The 19,867-nt window shown below is 45.7% G+C and overlaps 2 protein-coding genes across 2 annotated transcripts in view; both read right to left on the reverse strand.

The window, feature by feature from the left end:
• The window catches only part of LOC149525476 (neoverrucotoxin subunit alpha-like), a 117,285-nt gene that overhangs the window by 43,717 nt on the left and 53,701 nt on the right, over positions 1–19,867 (reverse strand).
• Positions 1–19,867, reverse strand: part of LOC149525477 (GTPase IMAP family member 8-like) — a 74,497-nt gene that overhangs the window by 22,962 nt on the left and 31,668 nt on the right. Inside the window, exons 3-4 of the mRNA XM_089775911.1 lie at positions 10,235–10,344; positions 5,387–5,521 (exon numbers count right to left, since the gene is read on the reverse strand). Of these exons, the coding sequence (XP_089632037.1) occupies positions 5,387–5,521; positions 10,235–10,344 (245 nt within the window). The remainder of the gene's footprint in view (positions 1–5,386; positions 5,522–10,234; positions 10,345–19,867) is intronic.

Genomic DNA, 19,867 nt, shown 5'->3' on the forward strand with positions numbered 1-19,867 from the left:
TAAGAAATGTAACTTACAAGCAGCAGTGCCTCTGTGCCAAAGAATGCACAAGGAGTGAGAGGAAAGGATTTCTCAGCTGGCACACCCATATCAACTGTGCCGCCTCTCCCAAGCTGAGGGGGGAATTTGGCACATTACCCCTTTACTCCTCTCTATGCCCAGCCCCATATGGGCTATACATCATTATAGATAGAGAGGAGGCATGAAAGATAACTAAAAGGATCAGCTCTTCCCTATGGAAAAACGGGCTCTAGTAACAACTTTGCCCGATCCAAAGCAAATAAACTTAACAGCTGATGGGAAGTATTCCTCCAAATTCTCAAGGAAAGAATGCCTGCCCACCATCAAGCCATATTAACCCTAGGCATTTTAGTTAGAAACATTTACACAGAACACAATACAAGAGTAGGAAAGTCTGCCAACCAACTTCAGGAGATTCTCAAGGCCTTGTTAGCAAATAGATAACTACAGCCTCTCCGGCTGGAATCGCAGGCAATTCAAGGATGCTTCACAACGCACGAGCAGAGGCTGTCCAGAGGAAAAAAAAAAAAAAAAAAGTTAAAACCCTTCCCTCACACGCTGTTATAATTAGCTTGAGGGCGTGGGAGGAAGTAACCTAAAAGCCACTCTAAAGTCAACCGGTAGAAATTAAATTTAATGATGTAATCACCAGAAGCTAAATCTGCCCTAACAAGGGGACACATTCTGCAACATAAATCTCCTTACAGAGCATGGGCAAGTGATCCACACCAGAATCAGCAGCATAGATCAACTGCTGCAGCATGGATGTTATGAAAACCCTATACTGAGAAGTTTAAAATTAGTAATAGCTGATTGCAATAATACACATTTAGATTTACATACTGAAAAGAATTATGAGGTGTGGGGGCTAATTGGAAAGCCCACTCTCCTTACCAAATTAATATTGGATAAACTTGTGTCATTAGGAAAGGTCATTAGCAGGAATCAGGATGGACCATAAGAAAGGAAAAAAACATGTGAAAGGAGAAGGCAAAGAGTTTAGAGTCCTATGGGCATAGTAGAAAGTAAACAAGAAATTCAATTGACACTTAACTGGTTAACTGTATAGAAGAATGAAATCTATACATTCAATCCTTAAGGTTAAATTTACTCTTTAAGAAAACAAATCATTGTTTTAAGAATCCAAGCCCTGAAACGTCACTGTGTCTCTGTTCAAGGCTGAGTTGATAGCACTTTTAGCTTGCTTTCAGATCCAAGGTTGTGTCTGCAAACTGCCTGTCTGTTCTAGAAGGGGGGGGGGGACACTGTCCCCCATAAGTAAACCTGTAACATTGTATAGGATTCTTTTCAGGGAAAGAAAACCTTTTTGCTTGCTGACATAGTAACTAGTAAGTGCCTTGTTCTAAGAAAAAGTTCTGTGGCTGTAAATTATTTGAAGCTTCACACATTAAAGGAAAAAAGAGCCTGGACTGCAGTATAAGAGGGAAACTGAAGCATGTCATCTTTAACTTAATAATTGAACAATGAAGTAATTTACTCAAACCCTCTGAAGCTGGTGTGCAAAACAAAGCATACCATTAGGTAACAGCAGGCTAATAAAAATTAGGAAAGAACATCTGTAAAGAAAAGGTATTCTAAAATATAATGCACTACCCCAATGTGGGTAGAAATGTTTCTTTGTCTTTCAGATCATCAGAAAGTGCTGGTGCCAGCTGAAGAAAAACAACAAACAACAACAACAACAACAAACCATGGTTCTGTGTCATGACATAATAAGTTTGTGTTCTGTCCAAGTTTGTCTTGTGTGTCTTAATTGTAATACATATTGCAAATGTTGTTGTGTATAGAAAATTGTTTTAATGAAAGGATAATTTGAGTAAAGCAGAAGCATGAATTTAAACCAACAAAATTAATAATTGGGCCCAATCAATTGGCAACTTTAAAATTCAGTGAAAGGATAATAGTTTAGTAATTGTTTAGGCTAGGAGAATGTTAACAATGTCTCCACAGGTGAACAAAAAAGGAACTGGAAGGAAGCAAGGAGCGCATCACGTGAACAGAAGGACTGGGAGTGGGGTACCAGCACCTCCCCCACCGGATTGGTTTTGCTTTAATGGCTACACAAATGAAATATTTAGCTTCTGCAAATTTGCACACCAACCATAAAGTGGTTTGGCCAGAGATAATAAGAAATCTATAAGTAACAACACGGGCAAGAGGGACATCAGCATATTTAAGTAAAGATGCCCCCAACAATGAGGAAACGAGGAAACTAGTAACCTCACCATTGCAATAACAGCTACTTGCCCTGCTACTCATTGGCACCTGATGCCTTAAAAGGCCTCAAGAATTATGGAATTGCATGGGTTCCTATTAACAATTAAACATCTGTAAACCATGCTTAGTCCTAAAAAAACAAAAAAACGAGAGATTCCAGTCAATGAAACCAGACTTCAAGTCACACACATAGAACAAATACACACTAATAGCAATGGAAAATATACGGCCTTAGCCCGCCTCTCATTCACACATGATTATTTTATTTATAGTAATAACATGAACACTACGAGGACAAAGAATACACGGTCCTCTGAGTTAGTTTGTATGGAATATTGTGGGAAAGAACCTAAACACTAACATCAGGCCACTGAAGTTGGACCTACTGACTCCCACTGGGGCTTACCACTTAAAGCCCAGACAAAGGTAACCCCTGAGGCATGGCTGTCACTTGTTAAACAAGGGCCATTGCTAAATTGCCCTCATTTAAGTTTTATTAACCAAGTCCTCAAAGACAAAATAGAGCCTCCCAATTGTGCATCATGCCCTGAACAGACCTCTGTCCCAGAACCAGGACAACTGTCACTGGTCCTTACCTTGGTGATGTTCCACACTGGTACAGACCAGCTGTGTGCTAGACTGGCTAATTGAATTGGCAAGTGCCTGTTTAGGCAATGACGGGGCTTAGCAGATACCATCGCAGATTGGTTTGGGCCTGGAAACTGTCAGCAACACTTATGTCCAAGCTGCTAGATGCAGTAATATCCAGTGCCTGTAAAGGCCTAGACACTAGCCAAGCTAATCAAGTGAACCTGAATAGTTTGAAAGATCTGTCCAGCTCTGTGTCCACTTCACTAGACCTAACCAGATATTTGGACCAGAGACTAATTGGATTGTTAATTAATCGAACTAAATTAAAGAAATTAAAAGGCCAGTATTGAAGAACAGAGTAAGCTTTAGCCACTACCACCCAGCCCTTATAGAAGTGGTGAGTCCCCATCCTCCCTGTGCCTATCCATGAGAGTGGGGAAGTAGAGAATCCATGAGGACTCATAGGCCCACCTGGACAGGCCATAGTATAACCGTTTGTTTTGGCCCCTCTAGAGATTTCTCACTCACAATGATCAGAATGGTAACCTCCCTGCCTGTACCAAAGCAAGAGCATATAGATAGAGTAGAGAGCGTTGCTTATTCTGAAGGTGTAGAAGCCTCCCTGTATCCAGGGATTATTGCACCCACTTGGATAAAAATTTTATGTACCTGCCCTTTTAACATCATGACGAATCTGCCTAGGTTTAATGTGGTTCTCACAGAAAAACAAATCAACATCGAGCTGGTCCAAATGAACGGTACCTACTGGTGTTTGACTACCCAGACAGATCACTCCATCTTGCCCCTCTACATATCCATCTGTGTGCATAACAGCCCCTCGCCAAATGATCCTGACCGTTGATGGAATGCAGCTCTATCGCACTTCAGCAGTGATGGGTAACCTAACATGAGATACTGAGTGGCATGGCAGAAGTAAGTACCTAGAGGAGGGTTTACTGGCCCTGCCGGCAAAGATCAAGAAGTTGGTGGCCAATGCCCAAAGATATATCGGGGCTGGCCGTCTGAGGTACACACCGATAGGGAAACACCGTGGACCATGCCAAACACCTACTTCTGAGGCACTCGACCAGACAGAGGTCAAACCTAAATCATGGGCAGCGCCTTCACCGGCAAAGAAATACCCTGGGGGTAGATTTGGGTAGTGTTGTGCCAAGTTATGTGCGAAGTTTCAATCATAACATTCATACTGTTCGCTTCCAGCGCAGAATGAACACACTGAAATTACTGTATTTGACCTGGCGGGTCAGAGAACCCTAAGGTCAAAAGGAGGGAACTGTAGGGTAAACTGAGGCAGCCCTAAACGTGCTAGTAGGCCTCTTAACAGCATAACTCCATTCTAGGATTAAGGCCTGGGAACACCACAGTCAGGATAAGAGCTGCAGACAGTAAGACTCTGGGCACCATAGCAACCACATTCTAAGACACTCGGACAGGGTCCCAGTTGGTAACGTAACACATTTTGCTTTAGATAACATTCATAAAATTTTCTCAAACTGTCTTTCTTCACTCCTAGATAAGGAGCCTGAAAACCCAGTGCTGCACCAACTCAAGACCACACCCGCCTGCTATAAGAAACATCATCATCATAAATGCAGACTAAATGTTATTACTGTTTTGCTGACATGTTTTGGCATTTGAACAGTAACCACCTGTATATTAATTAATAAGTTGTTACTTTGCAATGGGCGGAGATAGTATGTAATCTTTAGTAGTTCTATTGGCTTATGTGCTCATGTCGTCTTGCTGCTAGACCTATCAAATCATTTTTCCTCCGTCCACCTGCTGACTATATAACCTATTGTATTGTGTTAATTAACCAGTGTTCACCAGGGTAACCCCTGCTTGTCACTCCATCAGCTGGTGTAATAAATCCTCCGCTTGTTTTCACCTGCATCCAGAGTGTCCTGGTTTATTTCCAACAATAGTATAACACTGAGCCAAAAAAAAAAAAAAAAAAAAAAAAGTAGAGTAACAAAGAATCCCTAACAGATGGAACCATCTCTTAAGTGATACAAGCTCCATCAATAACTTGCTTTAAACTAATCTGAAAAAATTCAAGAATGCAGATTAGAAAACAATCCTCCAACATTTCCTAATATAAATATTCACTGTGAATCAGTAGGTCTGTTCCATCCACCTCCAACTGTACTGAGACTATGAAATTTGGGAAAACCAGAGAATAACTCAGCCATGATTATCTCTGGGACAATGCTGAGCACCTAGAATCATAGAACTGGAAGAGACCTCAGAAGGTCAAGTCCAGCCCCCTGCTCTAGGCAGGACCAATTCCAACTATATCAACCCGGCCAGGGCTTTGTCAAGCCGAGACTTAAACACCTCTAGGGATGGAGACTCCACTACTTCCCTAGGTAACCCATCCCAGTGCTTCACCACCCGCCTAGGGAAATAGTTTTTCCTAATATCCAACCTGGACCTCTCCCACCACAACTTGAGACCATTGCTCCTTGTTCTGCCATCTGCCACCTGGAAGTAAGTAACACACAATTAAACCTACCTTTGTTTTCTTCTGTCTGCAATTTTGTTTTTTTCGGAAGGGACTCCCCTGTTTTCTCAGATGACTGCTCCTTCTCCGGAGCGGTTTCCAGTGTTTCCATTAGACTAACAACTTCCGCTTCATCCTTGGGAGCATCTGTAAAAGGCCCCTGAGATTTTTACACACCAGATATTGTACATTTCCCCCCGCCATCATGTTAGGGCTGATACATGGGAGCTGGAGTCGTGGAAAAGTGTGTGTCCGTGACTGGAGGAGCAGAGCGTTTGTATGGCCAAGTGATTTAACTATTATTCAATGTATGTATTTAGCTTTGGGGGCATTCTGAGTCCACGTCTCCACTATGAAACTAGGTTGAGTTTATTATGGTCAATATCTTACCACCTGACTGTGTAGAGGCAAGTGTGCATGTCCCCAGTGTGCAAGAATTCAACACTCTGAGGTAGCGCATTTCCAGTAATGAGGCTCCTATTGACTTTCAGAGTGATGCATTGTGGGTAGCTATCGCACAGTGCCTGCACCCCTTTGCATTCTGGGTTCTGCTCCCAGTGCATGCTGGGATCAACACTGAGTAGCAGGTGGTTCTGGATACATGTCACCAGTGTCCCATAATGCACTAATCTACGCCCCCCCTCCTCTCCTTGAGAGCAATGGTGAACAGTCTTTTTGCACCTTTCCCCACACAGAGGCTGTAGAAGGGTAAGCATGGTGATTCCCAGTGACTCACTCCACGTGTGTATTGGCTCTAGACATCTAAGTCCCAGCCTGAGCAGATGACCCTGTTCCCAGAGGGAGAGACAAAAGAAGATGTGTGGGGACAGTCACCAGGCTGGGGGTGTAGGGCCTGGAGTGTAAGTTAGTCTCCACTGACCTACGGTGAATGAGGATGTTTTAGACCAAGGAAGGGGGTTTCAGGGCCCATGAGTCTTCCCCCTAAGAGGGCTGTAGGCTGCCTACCCTGGCTCCTGTGTTAACATCACTCCTGTGCTGCGCTGTCTCTCTGAAAGGCAATAAAGCCTTCTACTCTGACTGGATCAGAGTCACATCTGGCTGCAGACGGGGGTGCAGGGTTGGGAGCCCCCCAGTGCATCGTCACAGAGGGGTGGGAGTAGAGGAAGGGATTGCAGATGGCCAGGGAAGTCAGGTTTCCAGAAGAGCACAGCTGACTGTGTTGAAGGCCGGCAACCAGTTGAGGGGTGGGTGATTGGAGTCCTGGTTCTGAGCTTTGGCCAGGCAGTGGGCATTACAGACCTTGCTGAGAGCAGCTTCCGTGAAGTGCAGCTGGCAGAAGCCGGATTAGAGAATCTGGGATGGAGCTGGAGGAGGGAAATGGCACAGCAACTGTAACCATCCCCATCAGCGAGCGTAGGGACAACAGGGAGATGGGGTGGCAACAGAGAGGCAAGAGGGGTCTTATTGAGACTGAAGCTTGTTGGTCTGTGAGGGGAGGGGCCAGAGAAGGTGAGAGGCTGAGCACAAGAGTAACATGGGACAGGTAGGGGGGAGGATCAGGAGATGCTCTGGTTCCTGTCCCCAGGGGCTGGGCCTCACTTCCTGCTCCAGGTGCTGTGACCCATTGAGTGGGGCTGCAGTGCGAGTCACTTTTGGCCCAGCTGCCCTGCAGCATGATGGGAGGGGGGGGGGGGGGAAGAGGGTGGCAAGAGGTGGCTAGGACAGGTAAGAGTGGCTTTGTCACCTGAGGCCTGGGGTCCCTCTGTCAGGAGGGAGGGGTAGCCACACCTAACATGAGAGACACTTGACCCTGTGCTCCAGGCTGTGATGCCCAGAGGGAGGGGGCAGGCCCAGATGTCTGTGGGTGTTTGGTTCTCACAGAGCCTCCCAGGAGCTGTCACTGGGTGGGACTTACACTCCTAACTCTGTTTTTACCAGTATAGCTTCCTGAACAACACCTCTCCTACAAGAGTCATGGGGCCCGCACTAATTCAGTTCAATCTTTTCATGTATCAGTTCCGTTGCACTGGTGCAAACACTGAGCGTGAACCTGTCTCAGCGTGTGCAGGTGAACACCACCCTCCAGACGAGCTCCAGGAGCATCTACGATGGGCTGGCCGGTGCTCTGGGGAACATTACAGCAAATCTACCCCTTCACATTACTACTGCTGCTTCATTCATGTGAAATATACACGGGCCCTTGCAGTGCCTGGGCTCCCCATGCGCATAGTCAGTCCTAACAGTCGTTAATAATTGAGCCGTATAAATACCCTAGCACCAGGGACTTTGCCTGAATGCTAGAAACAAAATAGCCTCTGCCCAGTTCAGTACTTCATCCCATCCCCCACACAGCCCTGCCCCTCCAGTTAGGTTGCCTCACACTTGTCATTATGAAAAATGTCTGAAAAGAACATCGGTGCTGCCAGGATTTGTAGCAGGAGCCTGGCTTGATAAGGGCGTAGTGCTAGCTCCAGAGAAGCGCCCGTGGCTGTCCCTGGGAACATCCATTTCTCCGAGGTAACCCCAGTGCTTCCTCCCTGTGGTAACCCCAGTACTTCTTCCCTGTGGGCTGGGACTCCAGGCTGGACTGGGTCTCCCATAAAGCACAACAGTCCAAAGTCCCCCATAATTCCCCACATGCCTGGTCAGAGGGGAGACTGTAGCACTTTATGGGAGTCCCGCCAAGAGCCCTGCTCCATAGGGAAGAACAGGCTCATGGGGCACCCAAATTACTGCTCCCACGAAATCCCACATTGTGATCAGGAAAGAAACATTTTTGGTTCAGTTCAACAAATTGAAACATTTTGATTCTGATTGAACCAACCTGAAATGAAATGAGATTTTGTTTATCCCAGGGAAAGTTGTGAAGACCAGGATGTCAACAGGGTTCAAAAAAGAGCTAGATGGATTCATGGAGGTTAGGTCCATCAATGGCTGTTGGCCAGGATGGGTAGAAATGGTGTCCCTAGCCTCTGTTTGTCTGGAGGTGGGTGACAGGGGAGGGATCACGTGAGGATTCCCTGTTGTGTTCCCTCCCTCTGGGGCCCCTGGCACTGGTCATTGTGGGCAGAGGGGACACAGGGATGGATGGACCGTGGGTCTGACCCAGTCTGGCTATTTTTATGTTCTTATGTAGGTTTAGGGGAAAATGGAAAGTTTGACAAAACTGAAGATTTCATGTAGAAATGTTGATTATATAGAAACTGTATTTTCTGTTTAAAAAAAATCATGGACAGAAAATTCCTGCCAAGGTCTAATTGGGTATGTCTAGACTACATGGCTCCATCCAATCTGTCTGTCACCCTGGATCCTAACCCTGCCCTCAAGTGTATCTACCTCTCCCCCCAGCTTAGTGTCATCTGCAAACTTTGCTGAGGGTGCAATCCATCCCCTCATCCAGATCATTAATAAAGATATTGAACAAAACCAGTCGTAGAACAGATCCCTGGGGCACTCTGCTAGAAACCGACCGCCATTCTGACAGAGCCGTTGATCACTACCTGTTGGGCCCTATAATCTAGCCAATTTTCTATCCATTTTATCATCCATTTATCCAATCCATATTCCCTTAACTTGCTGGCAAGAATATTGTGGGAGACCGTATCAAAAGCCTTGCTAAAGTCAAGGTATATCACATCCACTGACTTTCCCATGTCCACTGAGCCAGTTACCTCATCATAGAAGTTAATCAGATTGGTCAGGCACAACTTGCCCTTTGTGAATCCATGCTGACTATTCCTGATCACTTTCCTCTCATCCAAGTGCCTCAAAATGGATTCCTTAAGGATCCCTTCCATGATTTTTCCAGGAACCGAGGTAAGACTGACCGGCCTATAGTTCCCTGGATTGTCCTTCTTCCCTTTTTTGAAGATGGGCACTACATTTGCCTTTTTCCAATCATCCGGGATCTCTCCCGATCTCCATGAATTTTCAAAGAAAATGGATTAAGGCTCTGCAATGACATTTGCCTACTCCCTCAGTATCCTCAGATGCATTAAATCTGAGCCCATGGATTTGTGTATGTCTAGCATTTCTAAATAGTTCCTAACTTGTTCTTTGCCCATCAAGGGCTGTCCACGTCCTTCCCATTCTGCATTGCCTAGTACATTAGTCTGGGAGCCGACCTTGTCCGTGAAGACAGAGGCAAAGAAAGCATTGAGCACTTCAGCTTTCCCCACATCATCTGTCACTACCTCATCCAGTAGAGGCCCCACATGCTCTCTGATCACCCCCTTATTGTTAACATGCCTGAGGAGACCTTTCTTGTTATCCTTCACATCTTCGCGAGTTGAAATTCTAATCGCAGTTGAACATGAGGAGAGAGATGGAGAGAACCCAAGGCCCATGACACCAAGGTAACAGGCGCAGGGGATGAGACAGAGAGAAGCAGCCCAGGGAATGTAGCAGCAGGAGCAACTATTAAAGGAAGTCGCATGTGGTGGCTATTTGTAGGGCTCCAATGTTGGGTCCCCACACCCACCACTGGGGAAGTGGCGTAAGCCCTGCAGTGGTGATAAGGCTCATTTAGCTGTCCAAGGGAAAGGCAGGACTCACAGGGACACCAGAGGACTTCTGAGGACCGAGTGTCCAAGGAGAAAGCCCTGGGGCACTGCTCTAAAGCAAGGCAGGAACAGACGTGAAACCAGCCCAGAAGGGGCTGACATTTGAGCCCAGAGGCAGAGCTTCAGTTACCAACAAAGGGACAGGAATAGGCCTGGAAGGGGTTCCATCCTGGTTAGCCTGCGTGTGACCTAGTCAGAGGGCAGAGTCACTGAAGACTTGTCTGATAAGAGTAATACCCAGTAAGAGGCACTGTCAGAGAACGCAGGTTAACCTGCCCCTGCTGCCAGTGAGGGCAGCTGCTGTATTTCCCCTGAATACAAGCGGTAAGAAGCTTACCTTTGGGCTGGTCAGATTCCTCTGAAGCCATCGTAACTGCCAAGATGTTCAATCCCAATGTAACGCTCAGTATCTCACTGGATTTCTGAGTGAAAGGAGGAGGAGAATGTGGTTATTTACTGTCCTGTTTTAAAGAGTTTCTGCTCCTCTCGTGACTTGCTTGCAAATCCCACACCAGCAGTAATGAGTAGTGTGAATAGCAAACAGAACAATTTGCAAAGAACCCAAAGCCAAAAATTGTTCACCCAAAGTGTTACATTCTGTACCCCAAAGGAACACCTCGGCACCCCCAATTTCCCAAAGTTATATAATTGTAACAAATCTTGTATAAAATAGGTCATGTAAAGTGCCAGTGCAACGTTATGGTTTGCTGAACAGCCTTATCCTAGGTGTAGGTGTGTCTCGTTTTATATCTGATGTTAGGAATCCTGGCCGTGTACCAGTACAGGTGGGACTTCTATAAACTGTACTTCCCTCTTCCAGCAACAGCTGTGGTCTGGCCTCCATCGGTACCTTGGGACTGGAGCACTCACAGGGAAAAACCAGGGGCCTTGCGCTCAGTAACTCCTCCCCCACCCTTGCAGAGCACAGCAAATAGCTCACTTGCACAATTCAAGCTGAGGAAGAGAGAGGGAGGAGTGGATACATCTGCCCTCTGCATCTGCTCCCCAAGCAACGCCCCATCCCTCCTCAGTCCATGCTGGCCTCTCTGCTGACACCAGTGTGGAGCCCCATGGCCAGTGGCAGAAAAGTGACTGGTATTGACCCCAGTCTAGGGGAGGTTCAACCGGAGTTTCAAATGTGTTTGCTCCTGGGTAGCACCCAGAAGGCAGTTGACATCCTCCAGCACAGCCAGCACATTGTCTATGACTGATTCAAGTTAGTGGCTCAACCGTGGAAGAAATGTATCCTCACCGGATGGATTTTCCGGTGAATGCTTCAGTCAGCATACAAATAGCAGCTGCAATAACTCACTGAAGCACGCAAGGGCACGTAACTAGATCATGGTAATTGGACTCCATCTTCTACCTGTACTTGTCTACAAATTGCCATCAGGACTTTGCTTGGAGCAATTAACTTCCTGCCTCATAGAAAAAGCAGGAAGGGACATTAATGTGGCCTCCCTCCCACACAACCCAACACCTGGAAACGTTAGGAACTAAGACTGACCTGGGGATGGGGTCCCAGGCTGCAGGGATTTCTAGCCTGTGTATGGAAGATTGGGGGACTGTTCATACCATCAGGGCGAGACTCTTTAAATCCTGTCTAAGGTATAGACCTTAGATTTTGAGTGTTTTATTTCCTAGAAAACCAACTTTGATTGGCATGATACCATAGGCAATCACTTAAAATAGATATTTCTGCAGATAATCTCCTTTAGACCTTTAAATAACAGTGTGTTGTTTAAAGTGCAAAGGAAAATCTGCTCAGGAGCAGAGACTGGAGCATTGTCCTCTCCACAATGAGGGAGGGATGGATGAGTATCAAGAACTTACACTTGTCAGGCTTTTGACCAGGGCAACACGATACAGCTCTGGTGTTGCTAGGCTGGAGGGAACTGGTTGGAGCCTCTCTGGTATTAGCTTACGCGTAGCTAAGAGAAGCCTTGACGTTACTGCAGCTGGCTGTGTACGGCTTGTGATGTTATTTGATCGAAATATGAATGTCCAGCTCATTGTTGCAACCATTGTTACATATGTGCAACAAATCTTGTACAAAGTGGGCTAAGTGAGCTCTCTATGAAAAGCTTATAACTCGCTGGTTCTCATTACGCTATTTGTAAGCATGTATCATTTTTGTATTTGAAGTTGTGAATGTTGGCTATGTTCTAGGGTTTCAATGTATTTGATTCAGAATAGCACCAGTGAAGCACTGGGCCAGCCTGTTGTGAAAGGCCTATTCAAGTGCAGTAGTACTACTTGACTGACAATGGCCCTTGGGAGATTCCAGTCCACATCTGATGAGCATTCCCGTGAATGTTCAGACTAGCATGAGGATAAAGGCTTCCACCTGCACAGAACCGAGTCATGCATGGACAAGTGACTTGCCCATCAAACGCCAAATACTACTTAGTTGCTGTTCATTTCCACAGCAAGAACAATGGGATTCCCTCCACATTATAGAAAATATACAAGTCCCTGGAAACCCCTCCATTTTATCTTCAATCCTGCTTCTTATCTCTGGAGGATCTTTGCTACTAACTGAAGCTCTAAACAAAGGCCCAAATGACCCATTCAAGCTGCGGATGGCTCCAGAGACTTGACTTAAGCCAGCAGTTTATTCTTTCTCTGCTATAAGCCTGAATCAAGAACTTTGCAATTGATGTATAAATTATAAAAGGAAGCAAATTTAACTCACCCTTCTTGATCTATCTAGCGAAGCCTTTCTATTTTAGATGCTAAAGGATTGGCACTGGGGAGCTTTTTGGGTAAGGTCTGAGTTATAAGTTGACTTGGGCATGTGACTGGTCCTTTGGGATTGGTAGAACCAGTTCTGAGTTGGTGACACTGGTTTTCATAACCTCACCTGAGTAGGGAATGGTGCTGGTGGTGACAGGAGAAATGGGTTACCTGAGGGAATGATTCGTATGATTCCCTGTCAGCCAGCATGGCAAGCATAAGTGCTTGGTGGGCCTGGTTTGGTGCTTTAGTGGAAAACCCCCTAACTTGGGCTGTAAGTAACCCTGTCCCTAGCCACTGGCCCTGATGTGACCCTCTCAGCGGTGTCTGCCCAGGGCACACCTTTGTTAGAGGCTGTTTCAATGGAAGACCAGGAGAGGAGTGACGCTTGTCAGAGCCTCACAATGTGAAAGTGACCCCTCCTCTCAGGCCTTGGGGACAGGCCAGTCCTCGCCTATAGACAACCCCCAAACAAATTCTTTCCAGTAACCACACAGCACACCTCCATCATAGTCATTCAGGAACCCTTCACCCACCCTGCAATCAGCCCCGGTGCCATCTCTGTCCACACATCAACAGCAGCGATTCCATCACTGGACCCAACCACATCAGCCCCCACATCAGGGGCTCATGTAACTGCACATCCACTAATGTGACCTGTGCCATCGAATGCCAGCAATGCCCCTCTGCCAGGTATATTGGGCCAAACCGGACAGTCTCCAAGGGAAAGAATTAATGGACACAAATCAGCTATCTGAAAAGGCAACTCACAGAAACTTGTTGGAGAACACTTTAACCTGCCCAGGAACTCACTAATGGATCTCCAAGTCACCTTATTTCAGGCCAATTCCACCAGCCAAATACACAGGGAAGTGTTGAATTTAACTTCATTTACAAGTTTAATTCTTATGCAAATGTTATGAACAGGGATATCAGCTGGCTCACACACTACCTTCCACATCCTGATGACTTAACCAACCAACCGAGGTGCTAATTGTTCTTATCAGCCTCTTGTAACTATCTGAACTTTTTCTTCCCCTCCTTCCCCCCCCTTTTTCCTTCTCCCCTTCTCTTATTTATTTTTGGATCTGGACTTCTAATACTTCTGTCATATGAAAAAGTGGGTTGTACCCACAAAAGCTCATATCATCTACATCAGGCATGTCAAACTGGCGTTTAGCAGGCTGCATGCGGCCCAACTGAATTTTTTTGCAGCCTGCCAGAACGTTTTCATAAAGGAATAAGGTGCAGCCCACTGGCTGCACAGAGCACATGACTGAGTGCATATCACAGCCAGCTGGTATGCTCTGCCCTCTGCACAGAACCCAGCACTTGCTCACAGCCGACCGGGCCACTCTGCACATGACGCCCAGCACGCACTCACAGCCGGCCACAGTGCTCACACCTCCCTAGCATGCCTGAGGAAGAAATGTGTGGCGGCGGAAACGGTGACTCCAGGAACCAAGTATTAGGTTGGAGGGGTTGGGAGTGCCTGGCGGTGAGGAGTGGGGGGAGGCATTAGGTTGGGGGGCCCTGGCTCTGGGGGAATAGAGCGGGATTGGGTTAGAACAGGGGTATGGGAGTGCCTGGCTCTGGGGGCGAGGAAGGGGTTATTTTGTTAATATTTATTTATTTCCAAATAAAATCACAAAATGTATATTAATTTTATATCAATCCATGTGTCAACTTTTTTGCAATTGCATGAATAGTTACATGTTTATGCAAAATCTCATACTTACAAAGTATCTGAAATTTTCACAGAAGCCTGTTTTATTTGATTAACCATAGTCTGTTCTTGTTTTTATTTTAACAAAAATTATGTATCATATAAAAAATTAAAAGTTACCTTAAATTTATATTTAAATTAAAAAACGTATGAGCAAATTACAATTTTACTCAAATAATTGTATCACATTAAAACAAGACCTGAAAAAATATTATAAAATGTACCTAAAAATATAATCTATAATAATAAATAATTACAACTTTCTGATAAAGTACATTTTCTTTGGGGGCCCTGAAGGCTATCAGTTTTCATTTGTGCACCCCTCAGTAGGCTTTGAGTTTGACATCCCTGACCTATATATTTTGTTAGTCTTTAAGGTGTTACTAGACTATTTGTTGTTTTTTTAGTTTTTCCTGTTACAGACTAACTCAGCTCCCTCTCTGAAGCAATTGAGGGGAGGCAGGCTGCTATGCCAGAAGGTTTGGGAGTACCCTCGTTCCAGGCTGCACCCCAGGAAAGTTCACACAGAGCATTCAGGATTGGCTCATGAATGATTGATGAATAGGAAAAAGAGTGAAAGTAATTGTTAGTGTTCATCTCAGCAAGTAATGTAACCAGCCTCCTCAGAGTGCAATCCCTTCACTACATTCCATAGAAAGACTCAGTTCACTGATGTTACCAGATGAGGAACAATCAGCAGCTTTCCTCTATCTGTATGAAGCTGAAGAGTTGGGCAGCACTAAGCTATACCTCCAGGCACATTTCTTTCTCCTTTGCCTACTGAACAAGTCAAGCCAGTGTGAAGCTTATTATTGTGCTATTCAATCCACAGGGTGAGAACTAGAACTGGACTTCTCCTACGGCTAATAAAACGTAAGCAACTTGTTAGCTCTTAACTTAGTTCGGGAAGAGCAGGGACAAAGTTACAGCTCTAACTATCCTGAAGTCAACTACTTTGATCGGAAGATAAACAAACATTCTAAGTGCTATTGGACTATAGAAAAGCAGCAGAAAATAGAGGTTCTGATCCTGCCATAAGGGGCTCGCTCACTGGAATAATCCCCACCCAGCACCCTTTGAGAAGGATGTTAGCTAAAGAGTTTGAATCACTATTTAGCTTGCCTTGACATTTGAGCCTCCTGGGAGAGTAGGGCAAGAATAGCAATCAACATTTTGAATCATTTCAGCAAGAAGTTAAGATCTGTAGTAAGGATGTTAAACAACAAGTAACTTACTAGCTGAGTGGTTGATGGAATTTCCATTGACTACTCAACTAGCAAGTTACTCCTTATTTAATATCCTTAGCGCACACACCTCTTTCCTTCAATCTCCAACCCACATGCCCTTATCACAGTTCCTTGACATTCCTCAACTAATCCCAGATCTCCTGATTCTTTTATTTAAAAAACTGAGTGATTTAAAATGACCATGGCACACATTAGACTGGTTAAAAATTAGTTAACTGATAAGACTGAATATGTAACTGGAAACCAGGAATTGCTATCAATTGGGAGTTTTTCCAGTGGGTCCTGCAGGCCCTGTGCTGTTTAATAATTTTGTCAATGACCTGGAAGAAAACAAAGTCATCTCTGATAAAGTTCACAAGGACATAAACTGGGGAGTGGTAAGTGATGAAGAGGACAGGTGACTGAATCACAACAATCTGGATCACTTGCTGAACTGGGTGCAAGCCAAAAATGTGCATTTGATTTGACTAACCATAATGCATGCATCTAGGAACAAAGACTGTACATAGCTCATGCTGATAAGACAGGGGACTCTATACAGTTCAGGTTGTCAAAATAGTCAGACCTGGGATAACAAGTCTTGTTGAGATGGTTCTCCTCACTCAGCAGGGCCTGCAGCTGCACAGAAGGAAACAGAAGAGAAGGGGAGACCCTGTTGACTGGACTCTGATTTGCAGTGCATGGCTCCCACTGCAGACTGGAAGAACAGTCTTTTTACCAAGGGCCTGATTCACAGCCCACTAAAATCAGTAAGAGGCTTTCTAGTGAGGGGAGTTGGCATTGAATCCCTGGCAGCTATTGCCTGTGGCAGAGGTGGGGAGGGGCAGGCAGAAGGACAGAAAGGGGCATGCAAGGGCACCCCATTTACAGAATCATAAAACCATCGAGCTGGAAGAGACCTCAGAAGGTCGTCAAGTCCAGCCCCCTGCTCTAGGCAGGACCAATCCCAACTAAATCAACCCGGCCAGGGCTTTGTCAAGCCGAGACTTAAACACCTCTAGGGATGTAGACTCCACTACTTCCCTAGGTAACCCATTCCAGTGCTTCACCACCCTCCTAGGGAAATAGTTTTTCCTAATATCCAACCTGGACCTCTCCCACCACAACTTGAGACCATTGCTCCTTGTTCTGCCATCTGTCACCACTGAGAACAGCCTCTCTCCATCCTCTTTGGAACCTCCCTTCAGGAAGTTGAAGGCTGCTCTCAAATCCCCCCTCACTCTTCGCTTCTGCAGACTAAACAAACCCAACTCCCTCAGCCTCTCCTCATAAGTCATATGCTCCAGCCCCCTAAACATTTTGGTTGCCTTCTGCTGGACCCTCTTTAATGCATCCACATCCTTTTTGTAGTAGGGGGCCCAGAACTGGACACAATACTCCAGATGTGGCCTCACCAGAGCCGAATAAAGAAGAATAATGATATCTCTGGATCTGCTGGCAATGCTCCTCTTAATGCACCTTAATATGCCATTCGCCTTCTTGGCTACAAGGGCACACTGTTGACTCATAGCCAGCTTCTCATCCACTGTAACCCCCAGGTCCTTTTCTGCAGAACTGCTACTTAGCCAGTCTGTCCCCAGCTTGTAACTATGCTTGGGATTCTTCCGTCCCAAGTGCAGGACTCTACACTTTTCCTTGTTGAACCTCATCAGATTCCCTGTGGCCCAATCCTCCAATTTGTCTAAGTCACTCTGGACCCTATCTCTGCCCTCAAGCTTATCTACCTCTCCCCCCAGCTTAGTGTCATCTGCAAACTTGCTGAGGGTGCAATCCATCCCCTCATCCAGATCGTTAATAAAGATATTGAACAAAACCAGTCCTAGAACTGAACCTTGGGGCACTCCGCTAGAAACAGACCACCATCCTGACATCGAGCCATTGATCACTACCCATTGGGCCCGGCCTTCTAGCCATCTTTCTATCCATCTTACCGTCCATTTATCCAATCCACATTCCCGTAACGGGCTGGCAAGAATATTGTGGGAGACCGTATCAAAAGCCTTGCTAAAGTCAAGGGATATCACATCCACTGACTTTTCCACATCCACAGAGCCAGTTACCTCATCATAGAAGCTAATCAGATTGGTCAGGCACAACTTGCCCTTTGTGAATCCATGCTGACTATTCCTAATCCCTTTCCTCTCTTCCAAGAGCCTCAAAATGGATTCCTTAAGGATCCCTTCCATGATTTTTCCAGGAACCGAGGTAAGACTGACCGGCCTATAGTTCCCTGGATCATCCTTCTTCCCTTTTTTGAAGATGGGCACTACATTTGCCTTTTTCCAATCATCCGGGATCTCCCGATCTCCACGACTTTTCAAAGATAATGGCTAAAGGCTCCTCAATGACATTTGCCAACTCCCTCAGTACCCTCAGATGCATTAAGTTTGGACCCATGGATTTGTGTACTTTTAGCTTTTCTAAATAGTTCCTAACCTGTTCTTTACCCACCACGGGCTGTCCATCTTCATCCCATCTTGTGTCACTTAGCGCATTAGTCCAGGAGCCCACCTTGTCCGTGAATACAGAGGCAAAGAAAGCATTGAGTACTTCAGTTTTCCCCACATCATCTGTCACTAGGTTACCTCCTTCATCCAGTAGGGCCGCACACCCTCTCTGATCACCTTCTTGTTAACATGCCTGTAGAAACCTTTCTTGTTACCCTTCACATCCTTAGCCAGTCGCAATTCCATCTGCGCTTTCACCTTCCTGATAACCCCCCGGCATTCTCGAGCTATACTTTTAAACTCCTCCCTGGTCATTTGTCCAAGTATCCACTTTTTGTAAGCTTCTTTTTTGTGCTTAAGTTCACCAAGGATTTCCCCTCTAAGCCAATCCGGTCTCCTACCAGGTTTGCCTCTCTTGCTACGCGTCAGGATGGTTTCTTTCTGTGCCTTCAATAAGGCTTCTTTAAAATACTGCCAGCTGTCCTGGACTCCTTTCCCCTTCATGTTAACATCCCAGGGGATTCTGCCCATCAGGTCTCTGAGGGAGTCAAAATCTGCTTTTCTGAAGTCCAAGGTGTGTATTTTACTACTCTCTTTTCTTCCTTTGGTCAGGATCCTGAAATCTACCATCTCATGATCACTGCTTCCCAGGTGATCATGTTACATATCTGATAGAAAAAAGCCAACTGGATTCTGAGCTATATTATCAGGAGTGCTGTGAGCAAGTCATGAGAAGTCATTCTTCTGCTCTGTTCTGCACTGATTAGGCCTCACTTGGAGTGTGCTGCCCAGAACTGGACACAATACTCCATGGCTACGTCTACACCTCAAGGCTACGTCTACACTGGCCCCTTTTCCGGAAGGGGCATGTTAATTTCAGCGATCGTAATAGGGAAATGCGCGGGGGATTTAAATATCCCCCGCGGCATTTAAATAAAAATGTCCGCCGCTTTTTTCCGGCTTTTAGAAAAGCCGGAAAAGAGCGTCTACACTGGCCCCGATCCTCCGGAAAAAGCGCCCTTTTCCGGAGGATCTTATTCCTACTTCAAAGTGCAATCCTTCAAAGTAGGAATAAGATCCTCCGGAAAAGGGTGCTTTTTCCGGAGGATCGGGGCCAGTGTAGACGCTCTTTTCCGGCTTTTTTAAAAGCCGGAAAAAAGCGGCGGACATTTTTATTTAAATGCCGCGGGGGATATTTAAATCCCCCGCGCATTTCCCTACTACGATCGCTGAAATTAACATGCCCCTTCCGGAAAAGGGGCCAGTGTAGAGGTAGCCCAAGGGTTTCCCACAAGATGAAATGCAAATGGAACTCTCGTTTGCATATGGAGCACTCTCATTTGCATTTCCTCCATGGATCCCTGTTACCTAAGAAACACATCTATAGTGTTAAATGAGGAATTACTGTAATGTCAGTTTCTGAATGTCCTGGCACGCAGCCGCGCATTGCCATACTATTTGCTGAGCACCTGTCCCTCCACAGGACTTTAGCTGAAAATTGGCTTTAAATATTTCATTAGTTTGGTCCTGAAGATTATAGGACAGAGAGTTAGACACACAACCTGAGTATCCATCTTCAGCCTTACATGCTTGGCGCTTCCATACACTGTAGGACGCTTTCTTCAAAAGACCACCCTGATCTCAAACCCTTCTCTTAATTGTGATTACTACAGCAGAAAATACGGGTTTCAAAGCCTCCCGCCCAGCCCTGTCGTAACCCTTCTCCCCTGCAAGGGACAACACTGCCTTTCTTCCCGGCAGCTGGAAAAGTGAGTTCCGCGATCTTTTCAAATGGCAATTGCTTCAGTTAGGTT

The sequence above is a fragment of the Pelodiscus sinensis genome, chromosome 2 (assembly GCF_052426305.1).
Source record: "Pelodiscus sinensis isolate ZL-2025 chromosome 2, ASM5242630v1, whole genome shotgun sequence".
In the NCBI taxonomy this organism is placed as follows: Eukaryota; Metazoa; Chordata; order Testudines; family Trionychidae; genus Pelodiscus; species Pelodiscus sinensis.